The 14,737-nt window shown below is 38.5% G+C and overlaps 1 protein-coding gene across 4 annotated transcripts in view; it reads right to left on the reverse strand.

Moving 5' to 3' along the window:
• SNX14 (sorting nexin 14) overlaps positions 1 to 14,737 on the reverse strand; it is a 647,427-nt gene that overhangs the window by 307,937 nt on the left and 324,753 nt on the right. For 2 of the 4 annotated variants that reach the window (XM_078648162.1, XM_078648161.1), the window contains exons 15-16: positions 7,054 to 7,112; positions 5,851 to 5,877 (exon numbers count right to left, since the gene is read on the reverse strand). In XM_078648162.1, coding sequence (XP_078504288.1) covers positions 5,851 to 5,877; positions 7,054 to 7,112 — 86 coding nt within the window. The remainder of the gene's footprint in view (positions 1 to 5,850; positions 5,878 to 7,053; positions 7,113 to 14,737) is intronic. The other 2 variants (XM_078648164.1, XM_078648163.1) reach the window with 1 other exon arrangement.

Consider the following 14,737-nt stretch of genomic DNA (forward strand, 5'->3'; position numbering starts at 1 on the left):
GTTTCAGCTCTTCTATCTTTGGGCTAAATTTCTTTTGGAAATTATTACCTTTAAACTTTCCTTGTATCTGGTTCGTATTTCCAGTTTGAACAAAATTAGTGTTCTTATTTCCCATGCTGGCAATCTGTTGCTCAGCTACCTTTACCTGTGCCCACATAGCTTTCTGCTTTAGCTTCTTCTGTTTTACTTCTAATTCATCGCTACAATATTTTGCTTTTCTCAGAATATCATCAATAGATAGTGCTTGCCATCCGACAATACTAGTTCTGATCATTTCTCCAATTTCAGGTTTTAGTCCATAAACAAATCTATAGATAAAATGACTCATGTCTTTCTCATCTAATTTTTCATAACCACTGTATTGTTTAAAGATTAACAGTAGTCTTTCATAAAAAGAATGAACTGATTCTTTTGTTTCCTGCTCTGTTCTTTCTATTTTAACCCAATCAACTTCTTTGGGTGGAATTTTGTTTTTCATCCAAACAATTACTTTCTCATAAAAATCCATTACGAGTGGATTTGGGGCACCTGTTTCTTTAATTCGCTCAGGTTCTGTTTTTGGCCAACTAATAGAAATTTTACATTCTGTCCAAAGATCAGATGGAACAACAATGTCAAAAAATCCATCCAAATCAATCCACAGAACTTTTGACACTTTGATAAATCTATCGACTTGCCTGTACCACTCAACAGGTTTCTCTCTTAATTTAGGAAAGTCATTTGTGAATAACAGAATGTCCTGTCTCGACCATGGGACATGAACATATCCTCCACCTGCAACTTCTCTCATTGGAAATTGTTTTGACATTCTTTCTAATCTTTCATCTTCCTTCCTTTTAGTCCATTTCACTCTCCATTTGTTCAGTTCTCCTAGCTTTTTGATATAGACAATTAAATCTTTAATGTGAACTATTCTTCCCATTGAGTTCAAACTCTCAATGTCGCTTTCTGAGAAATCTAATCTGTAATGTTTTGCAAAATTCTTTTGTTTACTCACATCGATTTCAAGTTCTGCAGCTAGATCCTCTAATTGATCATATTTATTTTTCGTTTTCCATTGAATACTTTTGCAAATGAATAATAGTTCATCATCCCGATAGTAATTTAAACTATCTGGGCCAATTGTTCCAATTATTAATTCTTCAATATTTGCTTTTAATTTGGCCACATCAAGCTTTGGTGTGGTTACCCTAACTTCAGGACTTCCTACATCTGACATAGCACCCATTGGTGTTTTTGGAGATAAATCCTCATTAAAGGTTAAATCAGGCATTCTCGATCTAGAAGTGTTTAATTCAGTTAAGTCTGAATAAAATTTTTCAGCAGGCTTTTGAATTTCTGTATTTAAAGGAATAGTTAATCCAGTTTTGTTTGTATTTCTTTGATCAAATACAGGTTGAACAGGACCTATTGTTACTGGAACTGTGACAGCTTCCATGCTTTTTGTCATTCTTTTGATTAATTCTTCTTTAGACCTTAAGTATTCATTATAATCGACCTCATCAACATTTCTTGTCTCTCTTGCATAATCTTTTGGAGGTTCCCTTGCTCTTGGAGTCATTGAAAAATGTCTACCCTCATTTCGAGCATTCTCAAATTCTGGTCTTCTAGGAGTTTCAGTGATTTCACAATTATTTGGATAAAGTTTAGGAGCTTCATTAATTGGAGGTGCACTCGGTGAAGTTTCAGTAGAAACCACCGGAGTAGACCATGATCTAGAAGGTCTCAAAGGCTGATTAGGCTGTTTATTTTTAGCAGTTGTATATATTTCTTCCATAATTGCATCCTCAGATTCACTTTCCATAGATTTTCCTGTAGGAGAACCCATTACCATTTCATGAATTAAATACAATCCTTCACTCATGTTTCCCTGTCTCCACATTCGTAATCTATCTTCATGAGTTTCTCTTTTCCATGATGGATTTTTAGAAGGTCTTTTAATTCCACTAGCTTCTCTTTGTAACTGATACATCTCATCTTCCCACTCAACTAAAGCTTCAAATTGAGTTGGTCTCGGTTTTGGAACAAGAGCATTCATTTTTTCTCGTAAGTTTCTTAAAACTCTTACATTAAATGAACCATCATCAGGCCAAGCCAAAACACCATCGTTTTTAGTATAGCGTTTCCAACTGTCGAACCATAAGACAGTATGATATCCGTATTCACCTTCCATGTACGCTGCAGGTGTTTTATACTTATGAAGTAGTTTACCACCTCGCGTTTCGATTTTCTTGTCAGGTGAAAATAAATTCTTAAATTTCTGAAATAATGTTGTCTTTTTCTCAACATGTTTAAAATGATAACTCATTTTCAAAAGTAAAATTTATTTCACAAAATCGTTCGTAAAATATTTCCGGGATGTTCCGCAAAACAACCAATCCGTGCGCGAAACACACCAACAAGCCAACGGCAGTTGAGCTGCGTCACTTTTCAGCTCGACCAATAATTTTGGAGATTTTCCTAAGGACCAATCAGCTCACAGGCCGTCAGAGACTCAAGAGCCAATCAGAATACAGCTTGTGACGTAGGTCACCCAATCCCAGCGCGGCTCTGTGACGTACACAGCAGCTGCGGTTTCTCGCTTCTCACTCCTGGCGCTTACCCCTCCTTCACAAAATCTTTTCACAGCGCCATTTTAAGGACACTTTTTTGTGTAAATTAATTCTTAACAATGACTATAAAGACAACATCTGTTCGTTTCACTATTTAGGATAGTTTACATACATTCAAGTATCCACACTTCGGAATAGACGGCGCTATTCACACTAAGGATAATATTCAATTGTCAGTAGAGTAACCTTACCCCACCCTTCTAACACGTATAATTATGAACTCGCTTTGCTCCGAACCCACCGCGAAGTGAAAGTTCTAAGAGTTCCACTTGAACATAAAATACAATTCAAACTCGCACTTTCATACGGAAAATTCCCTAATTTCAAACACACATAAAATCCGTACAGGACTCTCACCTGTTTATAGAAATCATGCACCGTTAGCAAAACAACGACGTTATCCGTACAGGGCTCTCACCTGTTTATAGATATGAAACATGTACCCGTACAGGACTCTAACCTGTTTATAGATAATCATGCACCGACGTTAATTTACCCTTCACTCAAGCTCGGATATAACTAATACTCTCATTACAGTGAGTTTTATGGAAGGCGCTTTGTCCCTATTCTCATGCTGCTTTGATTTCTTAGAGAACCCTCACTATACAAGATTCAGACCTAGCCCTAAAACTGTGCTGCTCGGCGACAACACTATGGTACACGGCGATACCTCTTGTGATACTCGGCGATATCACTACAAACAGAACAGATGGCTTGCGTGACTAATTTCTCGCCACACAATCTATACCGGTATAGCTTACAGATAGGCACGAAAAACGAACTCAACAAGTGTTAAAACATCGATCCTATTTCCATACCATAACGTAACCCTTAGCAACCAACATATTACCTTGGTTACCTCTTAGCAACCATCAATTTCTGCTACCAGAGAATTGATCCAGCGGGCTATAGAAAATATATCATAAACAACGCTACCCAACTTCATAACCTATAAACAAAATTCTAAACTAAATATGGACCCATTTATGAACCTGATATATTTTGGGCCTACTGAATCAGGTGGTCAGAATAAATCTATATACACATTATCTACAAACTATATACATATTTATACATTTGCAGAAAGAATATTGTTATTAGAATAAAACCCAACCATTTAAACGACCACCATAGGCGACGTGATCTAGCTAATAGTAACCTACACTTCTGAATAACCAAGACCAGCTTGTTTGTCAAAAGTAAGATTTTATTTACTAATTTATGGTATATAAGTTGTAAGTTTTATAATTGAATTTTATTAGCATTAAAGCAAGCATGAATGTAATGAATTATGAGAAAAATAAAATTTAAGCAAGTGAATCAATTTTAAAGTGAATATATAAAATTTAGCATTTCTAAAACCTAATTCCTTAACTGAGCTAAATAGATAGAAATTAAAGTAAAGTTCTTTGAGGATTCTTACATGCTCCACGCAAAGTCCAGCAGCACGTCACCCTCATCGGAAAGTCAGAAAGCAGCAGCCAGCCCAACCCTAAGGGCATGACTTTTTATACCTTTCTACGCTAACTAAACTAGCGAAGGAAAATTTTCAGAAATACTCGACGTCCCATTGGCTGAGAGTGACAAGTGACATGTCACCCGATTCTTAAAAAGTTCCACAAAATCATGTCTTACAAAGACCATTGTCTCTTCCACGTGAAGCCAGAGGCTTCCTGCGATTGCAACTTTGTATTAAGTCATCCTCGCAGCTTCCATAGTCTTTCAGTGCAACTTCCGCGGATGCCAAGTTAAGGACTGACAAAAAGTTCACTTTCGACCTTGGCCATGTCCGACAGAATGATGTCAGCTCATCAGTTTTTGCTTTGTGAATGCAGCTTCAATAAACGTTTTAATTCAGAATGGGCGTCTCGTGACTTTCTGCAGAAATATGAATTAGCTCTTTTTGTGCGGCTCAAATAGTTAGGCCTCAAAAGCAGGCAACTTATGATTTCTAGTATAAAACAAACACAAGAAAAGTATTAATGTAAGAAATAAAGTATATTCTGTATCCACCCCATGGTTTACTAAATAATTAACCCACCCGATTAATGAAAATGTTACCTAGCCATTGCAAACAAATAAAGCAGCGTTTATATTTACCAGTCTCCGTTTTTCTATGAGACCCATATGCACCTAGAATAGTAGAAATGACATCACACAGACAAGGAAAAGCAAAACAAGCACATGCTTATTTTAAATATGCAGCAGTTAGTAATGACAAAAACGAAAACAATAAATTATTTTATTATTTTGCACGAACAAAAAGATGCAACATTTATGCACGTTTATGAGCACACATGTTAGTCCCCCCACGTGTAAAGTTTAATCTAGGTTGTATTAGCACAACATATCACAAATCATTAATAATTTTATTCATGTTATGGAAATGTGACTTTGCGAGTTTAAACAAAATTTTGTTTTTTTATCTCGCTCCATCACTGGCACAACCAATGCTTTTTCCAACAAATGAAGAAACTATAACTGGTGCCGTTTGTAACTTTAGGTCACAAATTATAGTTTCTTAACATAAGTAGAACTATAACTGCTGAATTTCTATGGTTTTGTGTGGGTAAAACGCCAACCTAACTATAAAGTCCTTGCAAGCTTTGTTTTTTTCCAGTGAATTTCTATGGTGTTTTTAACGTAAACTAATATATAATTACCGTATGTTAATCGTTCGAGTTAGGTCAGACTTTCAATAGGAAGAGTGTTTTTTGTTTTCTAATAACTTTGGGGCCATTTGACGACACTTCCCTAATATATGTGCACACACACCCCTATGTTACCAATGCCTTAAGCACACATACAAGCATTTTTACTAATGCATTAAACAAGTCTATATATTCATATATGTATGTGTGCAGACAAACACCTTATACACACAATGTATTTAAAAAAAATCAAGTTTCTCTTTTTGGTTTTAATTTTTACATTTTTATTATAGAATTCTTTTAGATGATCTAAGAAATAATATACTATATTAATATTATTAAAATACTCTTAATTAACATTATAAATTAAACTCAAACAACAATATTCACTTCATCTAGAAAGGCAGAGTTTCGGTTTTGAAATGAATAATTTGTGCAAAGTGAATTCCACATCATTTGATGGATCCTAAAGGCAGAATGTGGTTAAAACGTAAGTTAGTATGCTGTAACACCTTCTCGTGTGCAGACCAACACCACTGAAGCAGCTTGCACTGAAATATTTATCAACATGCTGGCTAAAGACTTACCGGAAATCATCCAAACTCAGGCTACTTCTGCAACAACAGGTATAAGGAATTACACTACAAGCCATGACATACAGGTGCACAATGACACAAATTATTTTAGACTGGTACAAACATGTTCATACAATACCAACATAAAAGCCACGTTATCATGTGTAAAAATCGGTATGAGTAGCCACCGCAAGTGCCTGGAGTAGAATACCTACAGATGTAATCAATACCTTGGACAAAGTAACCTTAAGAGAGCCCTGGTGGTAATTCCAGTGAGCAGTAAAAAAGTTACTTAATCTTTTTTTTTATTGACTGCAGTTGAGAGCCTATAGGTATTTGGGGAGCTACAGAACTACAATGTAGAAAGTTCTATTTGATTCTAGGCGAGTCTTGCAGGTAACATTTGGTGCCTAATGTTGTTTTGTGGTTTCAGCAGGTATTTTCTTTACTGCTATAGCTTATTTTGTTTAAAACATGTTGTCCAAAAACCTATATGACATAATTGTATTTAGTAGGAACCAAGGACAATTGGTAGTAAATGTACTCGACCAAAGAAGAGCATTTGCGCTCCAAGAAGCAATAATAAATAACAGTTCATTAAGTAAATCATCTAGTACGAGGCTATTTTATCAGGGTGGTGGGCAAAAGTAGAAGATATGCACTTACCTGTTGCTAACTACTTTTTAATAAATTGTTTCCTTTTTTATGCAATTGTCCACCCATTGGAAAAGGGAGATGCCCACACTACAAAGATGGGAGGATGGGATACCTGTATTGCCGGATGGTAAGGCCACTCACTGTCAGGTGGCACAGGCTGTCCTTAAAGCAATGTCAGGAGGTGATGGCCATGTGCTACAATGGGAAAAGGTCTCTGATTGGAACCTCCATGCAGATTCGCCTGTGATAATCGCCTTGCATTCGGAGGAAACCGAACCATATCTAAAGAGGGTACTTGACACTTTCCACAACCAGCCCAAATTCAAGGTTAGGAATTATAAAATTAGTGGTAGATAAGTGTGCATATCATAGTCATAAACCAGCAATTTTCTGATCAAAATCTGGGCAAAGTATCAAGCAGGTGCAGGTGGGCTCCTGAGCCAGACTGGCATGAAGGAGGCAGGAACCCTATACACTTTAACAGAGTCAATAGATTAATGTTAGGGACATTACATGTCACCACCTTCACTGGGCAAAAAGGCAGAAGAGGTAGCTTACCTGTTCATTCTTGAATTTCGTGTTGGAGATTCAGCTCCTCTCAACAGTTGTCTAAAATACTGAAACAAAAAAAAAAGTTAATTTCTATCACTAGACTGAGCTTGATAATTCTCATTAGACAGAGGTGTCTAAATTGCATAATGATGCTCCATTCAGAATACTCACATTCCTGTCTTAACAATGGCTTTGTTTCAAGAGTATAAAAGAGCAATAAGGTGAGGGGCACCCCAAAATTTTCAACTTTTAACAACTGGGGGAGAATTACATGTCAACAGTTTGTGTACGCAGGAACAGAACCCCACTAGACACAAATATGGGCTTCCGGACAAGTGCAATGTTCACTGCTAGTGACTTCGATGAGGATACCTCTGGAACAGAACTAGAATTACAGGTAAGTAACTTATCCTTATTGGTTCCGGAATAGCGTGCTACTCGCCTAAAAAAGTGCTTTAACACCCCCATCAGGGGTAACAAGCTCTACATAAATGCAAACCTTTTTCCCCATTTTATCCCTCCGCTATCCTTCTAACTCCAAATAACTGACAAACCTATTCACCACTCAAATTACTTTCATATTTCACTATACTAATCCAACACTAATATTTTATGGGTTTCGGAGTACCATGCTACTCGCCGAGAAAGCACTATGACGCCTCGTCAGGGGTAGTAAGCACTATATAAATGCAATTACAATACAATACAGCGTATGTCGACATAATAGGGTGATCACCACACTGTCAGAGACCTAGAAGTTAAGTGTAGATGTGTGAGGGTATGTTGCTGCTTGTCCCACCTTTGGGGGCGGTAGGCAAGGAGGGAGGCGGGAGGGCATCAATGCCCCAGCGGGACGGCATCAAGGCCCCAGCAAAAGTTAGATTTTAGTAGTCTGTCTTCCAAGTTATCCTGTGACGCAATAGCAGCTCGCAAGCAATCACATTTTTAGATATTCATCACTTATTCAACTGAGTTATCGGTAAAATTAAAGTCATGGTTAATGTCCTACCGAAAGGAATGATGCATAAACATCTTCTGGTTGAGCCAATGATTTTCTCACTTTGAGCAGGAATACAGGTGGGTTCAATCAACCTTGAAGAATTATTTTACCACTTCAAACCTTAGGAAACAATACCACAAATCACCCGCCACAGCCAAAACAAAACGAAACTTCATAAAAGCTATGATGCAAAATTACTTTTGTCCGTAAGTATTCAAAATGAATTCCGCCACTGTGATACATATCAACCAAAGGACCGCAAGTATACAGCAAAATTTGTTTCACTTTTTTTGTAAATAAAATTACCAAAATCAACAATGATATACAAAAGCCTTTGTTACCCAGTCAATCCTGAATGGCCAACAGTCAATCCCAAAAGTCATATTCTTGCATGTCCTCTGCCACTACTACAATCCAATGTTTTCGGTCTTAACAACAAACACTCTAAAATTGCCCAAATACAAGACGCTCGTCTCGTGGCACTGCTCGCTAAGTAAACAGTTTAAATTCCTATACATCCCAATGCGCTGACCTTTTGTCTCCTGAAAGTAGACCAACTCCCAGACTTTTATATCCTATAGTTTGCCGCCTTCTTTTTTCAATACCTCAAATGAAGTTCTTCACTTTGTCTACTGCCTGGTCCTATGTGAAATGCCCTTAGGGTCGCTTTTCCATTTTCCTCTTTTATATCGTCTGAATTCTATAACACATCATCAGCAACAAATGCCACCTACACCATTCATACTAAGTAAAGACTGAACTCTACCCCCACATCACCAACCAACACAATCAGCAATTAAGCCCTGGGCTTTTTCCAATCTCTAGCAAAGGTCAGATGCTCACAAACTTCAAACAAATGAACAACCCCAAATGGATAGATTTTGAACATTTAGCAAAACAGTGGCTCTTACACCACCTTCATTTCACCCCAATCAGGGAGTGGCTATTATGAAAGGTCTTGAAGTCAAAATGTAAAGGCATTGGGTAAAGTGTATGAGGTTAGGAGATAGGCTCTAAATGTGGTGCCATGAACAAATCACAAGCTTACGCATGAGGTACTGCAGAAAGTCTGGAAACAGACACAGTTGCACATGCTAATACCTAACCATTGTTCTTATGTGTGATATGGTTCATATTAATTGTGTGTGTGGGAAACGCTAGGTTTTTAATGCTCTCTGGATTTCAAGGTGGCTGTGAAGGAGTCTTATTCTAGTAGGAGCGGAGTTCTGTAAATTATACATTTGAACTGAGAAGGGAGTTTTATTTTATTTATTTATTTCTTTATTTCGGCCAAATGGCCATAAAAGACACACGTATATACATACATAAACAAAAAATCATAACAGTGAACATGCATCAATTCATTTAAGACAATAGTTTCTAAAAAATAAGGTGCAGAATTAATTCTCACCAATCAATTTGGAACATCATTCGTTTAGCAGCAAAATTCATTTTTTAGAATTAGTCCAACTTAGAGCATCTGTCCCAGTTTCTTTCGGACAATGTACACAGAGTAGAGAAACCTACTAATGCTGAATACAATAAACTGAGCAGTGTTAGTTTTTAAGATCCTGTATGCTGTTAAGCACGATCTGGTTCCTAAAAGAACACACATGGGTTTGAGCCATCTTTTGCGAGCTTTCAGATACGCTTTACATATAAACAACATATGGACCTCATTCTCTTTACACAAATCTGAACACATGGGATATCTCTCGGTTATGCTATTCAGAGAATCAAGTTTATTCTTTGACCAACGCTCCATGTTGGAATTCAGCATGAGATTCCCATACCTAAATTTCAAAAAAAGAGTCTTGGCAACAGGGGGCTCTATTTCGTCCAAAAAGGATTCAAAACAAGGTTCACTTTTAAAGGATAAAAAGTTTTGGGTTAAGGTGCCAATTCTGCTTTCGTGGGCATGCCTATTATTCATAAAACACCAATAGGCTCTTTTTACCATGCGTTTAGCGAAGGGAGGTAGGTTTTCTGGGTTCTCCCAGAACGATTGCAAGCCCAGATTAACGAGCCATTTTTTAATATGCCCGAGCCACCGAAGGGAGTTGAAGGAGTCTAAGTTCATTACTTCTCGGAGACCGTTCCTATAGTCTATCAATTCTGGCGTGGACCAAATCCTTATCCAGAACATTAACGGTCTAATAGTAATTAGATGGTCGGTTCGTTTGAAATTCAAATCGAGCTGAAGAGGAATCAATGGTGTACTAGTTGGGACCCTTGTAATTGTTCTCATAAATTTATTATCCAGGCCTTGAAAACTCTCCCGGGCCCAGGGTCCCCATATCTCAGCCCCATATAGGGCAGCTGATTGAATTTTAAATTTAAAAAGTTCAAGTACAGGAGTTACGCTTTTACTTGTACTAGCATTCAATCTACAGATTATTGGTTTCGCATTATGAGCATATGACACCTTACTTTTCTCGATTTGGGCCTTCCATGTTAACTTAGAATCAAGAACTACCCCCAAATAGGTGAAGTTCTCCACGATACCTAAGGTTTCCCCATTCAAGGTCAGGTTCCCTCTGTCCGGCCTACTAGGATTCAAAGCCATACATTTGGTTTTATCAACGTTTATTTCTAGCCCTTTGGTCACACAGTAGCTACTAAAGGAGTTTAAGAGTGCCTGGAGGCCCTTCTTGGTTTGGGATATTAAGATGGTATCATCCGCGAAGAGCAACGCAGGCACTCTCTCTCCATTGAGCTGAGGTGAATCATTGCTACAAGCATTAAGATAATCAGGAACATCGTTAACAAAAATAGAAAACAGGGTGGGGGCCAGGACGCATCCCTGACGGACACCACGCTTAATCGGGATGTCACGCGTCAGTTCGCCATTCGGACCACATCTGATGTTTGCATGATTTCTATCGTGTAGCTCTATGATGTGGGCCAAGAGGCTTCCCGGTAGGCCAGCTTTGTTTAGAGATCTCCAGAGCAGGTTGCGAGGAACAAGGTCAAATGCCGCTCTCAGGTCAATAAAGGCTACGTACAAATGACCTTTCCTAATGAGAACGTACTTCCAAAACAGACAGCAAAATCTAAAGATCTGGTCTATGGTGCTGGTCTTGGACCTAAAGCCTGCCTGGAATTTGGAAAGTATAGCTGACTCCTCCAACCAATCATTTATCCTAAATAGCAAATGTTTGGCGTAAAGTTTTTGCAGAATGTCCATTAAACTAATAGGTCTATAATTCGAGGGGACAGATCTTTTCCCCTTTTTGAAAATCGGGACAACTTCTGCTGCACGCCAACTATCAGGAAATTTGCAACTTGCAGACAGAGCATTAAACAAGCGATTTATATAGGGGGCCCAGACTTCAGATTCATGTTTATATAGGTCATCTGGTATTTTATCAGGGCCGGGAGCTTTGTTATTTTTTAATTCGTTAATTGCCCTATTTGTTTCTTCCAAGGTAAAATCAAGGCATACAGGAAGTGGAAGTGAGCCTGGGAACTCCTCATCATCACTATCATATTGTTTATACAAGTTGGTAAAATGTGACACCCATGTCATTTCATCAATGAAAGTGTCCTTCACAGGTCTTCCAGCATGCCCCCCATTTGCAATCAACCTCCAAAAGCCAACATTATCATTCTGTTTTGCAGCAGTCAACAAGTCAGCCCAAATTGACTCTTCCCATGTTTTTTTCGAAACTTTTTGGACACGCTTATACTCATCCCTGGCGAGTCTAACATCATCTTGGGATTTGTTTTTAATAGCATTTAAGAGCTTCCTCTTAGCATTTTTACATGTATGGTCATACCAAAGTTTCCCGTGACATCCCACTCGTACATTTTGCTGGTTCTTCCTTGGCATTTTGGACATATAAGTTCTTAATTCATTAAAAAAGACCTTGTGTAGTTCAACAAAATGATCGCAGCTATCAGTTGACAAGGATTGTCCTACTAAAGGTGCGAAAGTCTTATCAAACAATGAGTAGACTGCAGCCAAGGTCTTGCCTTCACTTAAAAGGTGCGGCCATTTTAGAACACGTCTATTATTATTAATTGTATGTGGATGTTCGCATAAATCATCAGTAACTATCTCAGTTGACATATCTCTAATTATCTGTGCATCAATATAAAGTTCCAGAGGATAATGATCACTCTCGGCCCTTGTTGATACTTTAAAATCGATCATAAAATGCCAAATAGTTAAAGAAACAAAAATAAAATCTAGCCTGCTTTTTGATTTCCCAAAGGTAGGTTGCTTGGTTAAATCTGAGGGAAAACGACCATTACACGCTCTAAGACCATGGTCAACTGTTAGCCTTAGTAATTGAACCGCCAGAGTAGTACACCGGACATAATTCAAGGTTTCAAGCTGAGGAATATTATAAGCTTGGTCTTCATCTTGAAGAACATCAGTAATCCCGAGGATCGGTTCGAAATTACAATTTAAATCACCTCCCAATATCACAGGGACTTCGCCCACCACCTTTTTTAAGAAAGAGTCCAAGATTTCCAAAGTGGGCGAGACCTTGGAATGCCCTGTAGGTCTATTGTAGACATTAACAATGTAGTATTCACCCCCTTGTGCGGATACAATTTTTAAAGCCAAAATATCAGGGGTTGCTGTTTCTATGAGTTCAACCTTTATGGCTAGAGTAATTTTAAGCCATATAATCAGTCCCCCAGATGGCCTTCCCCTATCAGACTGAACGGCCTCAATGCCAAAGGTTTTATATCCCATCCTGTGCGGGATATCCAATGCCCAGGTCTCTTGTAGTAGGCAGAAATCACTACAATCTACATAATCTGCCCATTCTGGATCTTTCAGATTTTTGCCTACTCCTGCAATATTCCATGACAGAAAAACCAACTGTGGGATAGGCCCACTGCCAGAAGGATCACATTCGGCAGTAGGCGGCATTGGTGCCATAGGGGGAACTACTCTATCTTGGTATAGGTCATCTATTTTGGTCTCTACGTTAGTAGTCACACCCCCTGGTGAAGTGCTAATTTTTACACCGGTACAATCCTCTGCTGTATCAGTGCCTACCAAAGTTGAAACCAAATAACTTTCCATATGTCTGAGACTACAATCAGACGCTACGGGGAGACTATCAATGAGCCCTACAATCTGGGGTGAGGAGGCCGTTGCCACTGCATCAACAGTAGGTTGCCCTGCAAGTCAGTCTACCTCCTCAAGGCTACCGAACCTGTTCATGGTGGATAGACCATTCCTGCTATAGAAGGGAGTTTGCCACTGTGCACCACCCTTTGATTTTTGTTGCCAATTTTAGGAGTAAACAGTGAGATGCAGAAGTACCCTGCTGATGTAAAGTGACCGCTTTTTGGGTGGTCAACCACAATTCTTAATTTCTTTTTGGACTCATACGTTAGTAATTGTGAACTCAAACACTGGTACACTTCTAACCAGTGCCCAGTGAATGTGCCCTGCATCTAAGACAAAGTCGAAATGGGCTTAAAACCCCATTTGGCATATTTAATTTTACTATAAGGCCATTGTGCATGGTGAAACCCCATACCTATGGCATGTAAAATTAAATATGTTGTGTTGTCTCTCATTAGCACATAATATTTACAATTGATGCCACATCATTCTCATTTTTGGGTTTCGCAGGCTGCACTGAGAATAGTTATAGCAGCATATACAAATGAAGAAAGTGTTTACCGATAAGGATATGTGAGCACACATTGTTACTTTATGGACTAACACAGAGATAACAGACATGGCGATGTGTGTTGTTGGGGTAGTCATTGCAACTGGACGTTTGCCATGACGCGAGACGTACACGCTACACGGCACGTTAGGAAGACGTTTACTTCTGTATTAATGAACACACGTTCACCGTACCGGCACTCCTTCCAGAGTCTACTAGGAACGCCCTATTGTTATTTAAGGTGAGCGTTGATACAATATATCTATCCAGCCACGTTCCTAACATGAGTTAAGGAGGTTTATTCTTTAAATACCGAGCCGGGTGTTTTCTGGGTACTTTTCAAGAGCGAGTTTACTACACAGGTTTTTTTAAGAGCAAGTTCATTGCCCAGGATGGTAACTGTTGAGCAGCCGGGCAGTAATTTCTACCAGGTCTTCTACTCTCACACAAAGCTATCGATAAATCGTGAGATTAAAGGAGAAATAAAGGAAAATTTATAGCCCTGTCCTGGTAACTGCTCTGCTTAAAACTCACACTTTAAAAATTCACACTTTAATGATTTATATAATAGATCCACTAGAGGTACACTAGACCGAGGTGACACATTGTTTTATTTTATTTACGCTAAAGGTGTTTGTAATGTGTTATTTTGCTTGACTGCACTTTTTCAAATTGAGCCTCTACAATCCAATTCTTAATCCCTACTAGAGAAACCGATGAGGTGAGAGACTGTAGAAGGTTGAGTTGGATTAGAACTTTTTTACGTTGAGGTAAGAAGTTTTTATTTGTTTGGGCACATAATGAAGGGTGATGACATAGATGGGGAACTGGGCACCTCTATTTTACAACGTGTCCTTGTTCGTTTGTTTTACAGAGCCTCCTGACCACTGATAATGTTGGATTTTTGGTCAAGTATTGAGGCCTATATGCCACCTATGCATTATTATTATTATTATTTTTGACACACTTTACTTAGCAGAGTGACTAAAAGTTACAGGTCCTGATGAATGCCCAGAACTGGATTGTCGTTAGGGCAGAAACATGTTGA

The sequence above is a fragment of the Lissotriton helveticus genome, chromosome 6 (assembly GCF_964261635.1).
Source record: "Lissotriton helveticus chromosome 6, aLisHel1.1, whole genome shotgun sequence".
Taxonomy (NCBI): Eukaryota; Metazoa; Chordata; class Amphibia; order Caudata; family Salamandridae; genus Lissotriton; species Lissotriton helveticus.